Source organism: Mus musculus, chromosome 14, assembly GCF_000001635.26.
Source record: "Mus musculus strain C57BL/6J chromosome 14, GRCm38.p6 C57BL/6J".
NCBI classification, from domain to species: domain Eukaryota; kingdom Metazoa; phylum Chordata; class Mammalia; order Rodentia; family Muridae; genus Mus; species Mus musculus.
In genome coordinates, this window is record NC_000080.6 from 43,956,596 (window position 1) to 43,964,034 (window position 7,439).

General features: G+C 42.8%; 1 protein-coding gene across 1 annotated transcript; it reads left to right on the forward strand.

The window, feature by feature from the left end:
• The first annotated feature begins 473 nt into the window (after positions 1 to 473).
• On the forward strand, positions 474 to 6,485 carry Ang5 (angiogenin, ribonuclease A family, member 5). Its single transcript, NM_007448.3, has 2 exons — positions 474 to 563; positions 5,868 to 6,485. The coding sequence occupies exon 2, from the start codon at positions 5,886 to 5,888 to the stop codon at positions 6,321 to 6,323; it is 438 nt and encodes a 145-aa protein (NP_031474.2). The 5' UTR covers positions 474 to 563; positions 5,868 to 5,885; the 3' UTR covers positions 6,324 to 6,485.
• The last annotated feature ends 954 nt before the right edge of the window (positions 6,486 to 7,439 follow it).

The window sequence follows — 7,439 nt, forward strand, 5'->3', positions numbered from 1 at the left end:
ACCACTGAGCTATCTGTCCAGCCCTGAAGATGTATATGTCAGAACAATTCTCGTAGACTTCTTCACTATCCTGCTGTGTAGTTTCTGGGTATTCAAAGTCTGACCCCGTGGCTTGTCTACTGTTCGATCTTGGCATTACCTCATAAGCAGAGGAGACATCCATAATTCCTTCTGTACATGGTCCCCATAATGCTTAGATGTAGACAGCTTTAAAGAACAGGAGGTTGAGTAGCCATATTTTGTTTTCTGAAGATGAATGGAGGGAAGATGAACCCAGGAAGTACTCCTTTTCTTTCCTGAAAAAAATGTGTGGTTACTATTTGACCCAGGTATGCTCAGGGGAAAGGTGAGTGACTCGTTGTTTGTCCAGGATTCAGGTCTTTGGTTACAAGTCTCTGCCAAAGTAAAGATCCTTAGATAGGTTCTCCCTACCCTGTCACAGGAGCACTATATATTACCAGCCTGTGAGGAGCCTCTAGCTTCACACTGCAGGACTCTGTCTCCAGGAGCACACAGCTAGACTCCCCCCCCACCCCCCGTTGGAGGAAAGCTGGCCAGCTTTTGCAAGATTCTTCCCTGTGGGTGCTCAACTCTCTGCTTCTTTTCCTCTCTGCTCTTTCTAGCAGTTCATCTATTTTAGTGAAACCGATTAACACCCCCCCTTACACTTTCTGGACCCAAACTTGCACAAATTAAAAGGAAACAAGCAAGAGTCAAAATTTAAAATGAAAACAGGTTTCTTTGGGGTGGTATCTGAGGAAAAAAATAATGGGATTTCCAGCAAGGAGATGGAGATATAGGAAGGTTTCTTCAATTGTGGTTAAAAGCCCCCAGAGGCTTAGGGAGCCATTTGCGGAAGGGCATGTGATCTGTCGTGTTTCCTTCCATAACAAGCATGTGGCTTGGCAGGAACAATAAGAAAAACGCCAAGTCTGGTGATGGTGGCCCACATCTTTAATCTCAGCACTGCGGTGGTAGAGGCAGGCAGATCTCTGAGTTCGATACCAGCCTGGTATCTAGAGTGAGTTCTAGTACAGCCAGGGATACACAGAGAAAACCTGTCTCCAAAAAGAAAAATAAAACCCTAAACCAGGAAGTGCTTTCATCAGTACTTTCTCCTTTCTTCTTTCCTTTTAAAAACAAAATATGGATGCTCTTTAAAAACAAAGTGGAACATGAACCAAGATCAAAAGATGGTAGGTTGAGGGAAGAAAGGAGGAAAGGGGAGGAGGAGGAAGACCAGTCATCTGGTGTTCCATCAGCTAGACTGTTGAGAGGATTCACAGAGAATAAACAAAGTAGCAAGAGTATACCTAGGAAAAGGGTGTTTATCACATTGCCACCCCTGCTACAGGTAGTTTGCTATATGTGTATAGGCTACAAAGCACTGCCAACCCAGAGAAAAAGAGGAGGTCCATTCCTGTGAGCACTACCAGGTTAAGAATGGGTAAACTAGTTTGCACAAGTGTTGGAACTATTCCACTGCAGAAATACGAATGACAGTCATTGTTGTGTATGTGACTAAGGTTCAGCACCTTTAGCCATGGCAGATTTACACCTGCACTCCCTAACAATAACACTCTCGCTTGTTTTCTCACAATTATACCTTGCCTGGCTTTGAGGGGAGTTTTACAGTTAAACACACAGTGAGACGGTTTCAAGGGAGTGGACAATAGACACTGGTGGTTGAGGTGTTTTGCTGGAAGTTGCTTCCTCGGTGTTTTAGAGAAACCGTAATGAGAGACTGCATTGAGTGAGTTGGTAAAAATTAATGTGGAATTTCTGCAAATTAGAAACAAGTAACCCCTTTCCTGGTCACATAGGCCTGAGACTTTTCAAAGCCTATGTAGCAAGTGACTTTTTAGCATGAAACACCCCCTGTGTAGTGTTCATGGTGCACAGGCTTGGCTTACCCAGAGATTCTTCAGGTAAGATGTATTTTGGTGAGACTGGACCAAGGTCACCCATCACCGATTTCTTCCAGTTGGTACCTTGTACCATCAACTAAGGTTATATAAATATGCCACTGCAATTCCAGTGTTGCTAGATTTGGCTCCTTAAATCGGTAAAGAATCCATTAGCTTAGTAAGAGCCACAGACTTTCAAAGCTGGAACCCCTCTCATTTATGGATGGTAAAGCAGAGGCCGAACTATCAGAGAGATATTGAGAGCCTGCTGTGAAGCCAGCACTATGATTCAAGTAAAGAATACAGATCCCTCTCAGCTGTAGATTATAGAGCAGCAGGAAATATGGACAGGTAAATGGTTGTTTCCCTAGGATCACATGGTGTGTTTGAAAACAGCAGCCATGAAACCCAATAGCTGGTAAGTATTTGCTTTATGATAGCCTTAGCATTAGATCCTCCACATTATGGCTTTTGCTTTGACTCAGTAGAGCCTTAAACCTCCAGCCTTCTAGATTCCATGCTATACTCCTGATCCTACACTACTGACCAGATTATAGGCTGAGGGCCAGGACCTCGACCTTCTACACACATCACACACAAACACACTTGCACATGCACATACACCCAAACACACAAGCACGTGCACACCCGCACATGCACATACATGCACATGCTCACACACACAAGGTAAAAGTAAAATGTTCAGACCTACGTACGCATGAGCAAAACACAAAATAAAATCAATGGTTAACTTAATGCAGCTGAAAAACAAAATGCAGGGTAAAAACAAGGCAAAAATTATTTACGGCTGTTTTTCTCTTAAACTTATATTTCCTTAGGCTGCCTGGAAGATGCAACGTTCTTTTATTTATTTATTTACAAACAAGGTCTCTTGTATTCCAGGCTGTCCTTGAACTGGCTATAGAGCCCAAGATGGCCTTGAACCTCCAATTCTCCTGCCTCTACCTCCCTAGAACCACATTAACTAGGTGTGGTAGTTCCTAAGGAAGATCAAGAGTTTGGTCTCAGCCTGGGCTACATAGCAAAACCCTGTCTCAAAGTAAAACAAAACAGAAAATCAAAACATAAAAGTTGATTTTCCCTGTTAAATGTGGGGTCTCTCAAGGTCATCTGATATGATGGGGTTCTGTGTGGAGGTGCAGGTTTCTCAGAAGCCTGTACCATGCTTTCTGGGACCTGAACCTCACCAATTACAATGCTGGCTGGTAGGGATCCTCATGTTTCTACCTCCACAGCACCGGGAATACAAGTGCTTGTCATTGAGCCCTACTTTTTACTTACTTGGCCATTTCCTCCCTGTAGCTGCCTTTTTTTTTTTAAGTTATTTTTTTTAAGTTAAGTGTATGCATGTGTGTCTGTGAGCAGGTATGTCTAAGAGAGTTCCTGGCACCCACAGAGTCCAGAGGCACTAGATCCCTTGGAGTCTGAGTAGCTAGTGGATGTGAGCAGCTTAGTGTGGGTGCTGGGACCAGAACTCAAGCTCTCTGAAGAGTAATATACACTTTTAACTGCTGAGCCATCTCTGCAGCCCCACCATGAAGAGGGTTTTTATGTCTCAGGATGATCTTTTTATATTTTCTCCAAAGAACTAAGGATATGATCAGAAATTGCTTGATATCTCCCTGTTATCTCCCTTTTCTCAAAATTTCAAATTTCCTAAGGGGTGAAAACATTTTAAAATTCCATAAGAGAAGATCGAGCAATACCACTTCTGGGCATATACTCAGAAGATGCTCCATCCTGTAATAAGAACACATGCTCCACTATGTTCATAGCAGCCTTATTTATAATAGCCAGAAGCTGGAAAGAACCCAGATGTCCCTCAACAGAGGAATGGTTACAGAAAATGTGGTACATTTAACCAATGGAGTACTACTCAGCTATTAAAAACAATGAATTTATGAAATTCTTAGACAAATGAATGGATCAGGATGATATCATCTTGAGTGAGGTAACCCAGTCACAAAAGAACACATATGATATGCACTTAGTGATAATTGGATATTAGCCCAGAAGCTCAGAATACCCAAGATACAATTTTTAAAACACATGAAACTCAAGAAGAAGGAAGACCAAAGTGTGGATTCTTCAATCCTTCTTAAAAGGGTGAACAAAATACCCGTAAAATGAGTTACAGGACAACGTTCAGAGCAGAGACTGAAGGAATGACCATCTAGAGACTGCCCCACCTGGAGATCCATTCCAAAAACAACCACCAAACCCAGACACTAGTGCAGATGTCAACAAGTTTAGCTGACAGGAGCCTGATATAGCTGACTCTTGAGATGCTCTGTCAATGCCTGGCAAATACAGAAGTGGATGCTCACAATCATCCATTGAATGGTGCACAGATTCTCCAATGAATGAGCTCGTGAAGGTACCCAAGGAGCTGAAGGGGTTTGCAGCCGTATAGGAGGAACAACAATATGAAGTAACCAGTACCACCAGAGGTCCTTGGGACTAAACCAGCAATCAAAGAAAATACATAGTGGGATCATGTCTCTAGCTGCATATGTAGCAAAGGATGGCCTAGTTGGTTATCAATGGGAGGAGAGGCCCTTGGTCTTGTGAAGGTTCTATGCCCCAAAATAGGGGAATGACAGGGCCAGAAAATGGGTGAGTTTGGGAGCAGGGGTAGGTGGGAGGGGATAGGGGATTTTCAGAGAGGAAACTAGGAAAGGGGATAACATTTGAAATGTAAATAAAGAAAATATCTAATAAAAATAAAAAATAATAATAGTAAAAAGTCTATAAGAAAGTCAAACTCCAGAAGAAGACACCTTGGTCCTATGGTTTGTGATTGGCATTGGTATATGGTACAGTAGGTAAGCTGAGAACTCTGGGGAGGTGATGGTAGGAATCTTCTCTCTTCTCCTCTTCAGAAAGATCTTACAGGGATTTTTAAGTCTCTTGCCTTCATAAAGAGATCTTAGTTTTGTTTTGTTTCGTTTTGTGTTTTGTTTTACCACACTGTAAGATCATTTGCCTATGTTAGCAGTATTACAAATGTAGGAGACACTAGAAAGTATTCTCTCAGATCATCCAAAGAGACTCTGAAGTAGACCACTCTGAAGATGAAGCTTGAGTTCCCCATTTTGCTCTGTAAGAGCCTCTTCTAGACCCACTTCAGGTACCACACAATGTGTTCCATTCTTCCTATGCATTGCTTAGCAACTCTGCCCTCTGGGAGAAGTAGACCTGCACCCTTCATCCCAAGGTGATCCTTCTCTACAGTTTCCTCATTGATGTGGAACTGAGTGACTGCCTGGAATCCCCAGCCTTGGGGAATGGGCTGTCCTGTGTTTTTGATCCCCACGAGTCGTTCTTCATGACTCTCAGCTCCTGTGTTATCATCCATCTTGCCTCAGGAACCCCCATGCCTCCCCAATGAATACCACATTTCTGTTCTGTGCATTTCTGTTTTTCTTTCTTCTTCCTTGACCCTTGCTCCCACCCTGCCCTACCCCCTCCCCAGAAAACCCCCCAAAACAAGCAAACAAACAAAAAACCAGAATCTTTTACACTATCAAGCTAGGGTGGAATTCAAGCAATCCTCCTGTCTCTGTTTTCTAAGTAGCTGGACCTTACTAACACATACTACACCTGCCCTTGGTATATCTTAAATGTCTTTGTGCCCTAGCATGTAGCACAGTTTCTGGGCCCAATAGGGACTTGAGTAATGTTTGTTATCAAGTTAAATAATAGGTGAATTAAGAATGTATATAGATTTTGTTATACAATGGAGGTGAATCTAACGAATAGAGGAAGATGACTGCACCATACAGTCAGTTAGGAAGGCCAAGGCAAAGATGTAATTAGGTAGGTAGCTTAGGACACTCCTTTACCATGCTCTTTCAGAGAAGAAAGTCTCCACCCACTTAATCTAAGTCAGAATGTAGTTCTATGGCCTGACCACTAATGTTCTTTTGCCCTTGTCAGGAATCTCTGTTGGAAGAGATGGTGATCAGCCCAGGTTCTTTGTTGTTGGTCTTTTTGCTGAGTCTGGATGTGATCCCTCCCACTCTGGCTCAGGATAACTACAGGTACAAAAATTTCCTGAATCAACACTATGATGCCAAGCCAACTGGCCGGGATTACAGATACTGTGAAAGTATGATGAAGAAAAGAAAGCTAACCTCACCTTGCAAAGAAGTCAACACCTTTATCCATGACACCAAGAACAACATCAAGGCCATCTGTGGAGAGAATGGAAGGCCTTATGGAGTAAACTTAAGAATAAGCAATTCTCGCTTCCAGATCACAACTTGCAAGCACAAAGGAGGGTCTCCCAAGCCTCCATGCCAGTACAAAGCCTTTAAAGATTTCAGATATATTGTTATTGCCTGTGAAGATGGCTGGCCTGTCCACTTCGATGAGTCTTTTATCAGTATGTAGACAGCAGGTCCCTGGCACAGACCTAGGTCTGTTTGCTTTTTATCTCCCCTCACAGCCATGATCACTGGTTCAGCATTCACTGTCAGGGGCCAGAAAATAAATTATCTGGAACATACTTTTCCTGATTTATAATGCACAGAAATAAAGATATCTCAAAAACCATTAAGACTCAGTCTGCAAGATCACTAGTTCCCAGTAAATTTAGCTTTTCCTGTTTTCTCTCCTTGCTGTACACCAGGGGGAAGGGGCTGGGGCACAGAGAGATATTCATCCTAACCTGCCAGTCAATGGGAAAGTAGATTTCATCTTTCTATGGTGCTGAGGATGATAAATTGATTTACAGACATGACAGGGAATTTTCAAAAGAGCCAAGTTGTCTATTAAGTAATATGTCACTATTGGAGCCCTTTGGAAAGGAGTTTAGGATCAAGAGCCAGCACACCAAGAATATCCCCCCTGCCCTCTCCTCCTGTAAAACCTGAGACCGTCAGCACCCAGGGGACAGCCCCAACTTCAGGCTGTCATCCTCAGCAACCTAATTCACCCTCTTATTTTTTTAAGGACCTCAACTCTGGCCAAACCTGATTCATAGTTTCACATAGAAATAAATTTCAAGACCAGCCTTCAGGAAGCAGAGTTGGAAACTTTTATCAGTGATATTTCTGACATGGAATGTCAACAGAAAGGTGGTAAACAAGGCATACCTAAATGTCGGTATGGGGTCCCCAACAGAGAGACGTATATAATTGTCTTAATATTAGTCATATGCACAATGCTACTCAAGCCACACATTAAAAGGTCATGAGGATATCCCTCCGTTTTTCTTTCTCTCTGTCTAAAATATTACTTCTTTTATTTTATGTGCATTATCTATTATTATATGTGTTTTGTCTGCATGTATGCATGGGCACCACGTGTGTGTCTGGTGCCCAGGGAGGACAGAAGAGGTGTTGGAGCCCCTGGAGCTGGAGTGACAGATGGTCATGGTTAGTGCTGGGGTCCAAACCTAGGTCCTCTGTGAGAACAGCAAGTGTTCCTAAGTGCTGAGCCACCTCATGGTCCCTTTTTATCTTTTGATAGGTGGGATCATCAGGTGGCTCAGGGAGTGTCTTGGGT

Coding starts and splice junctions, on each gene's coding strand:
- Ang5 (NM_007448.3), top strand. CDS start 5,886: ATGGTGATCAGCCCAGGTTCTTTGTTGTTGGTCTTTTTGCTGAGTCTG.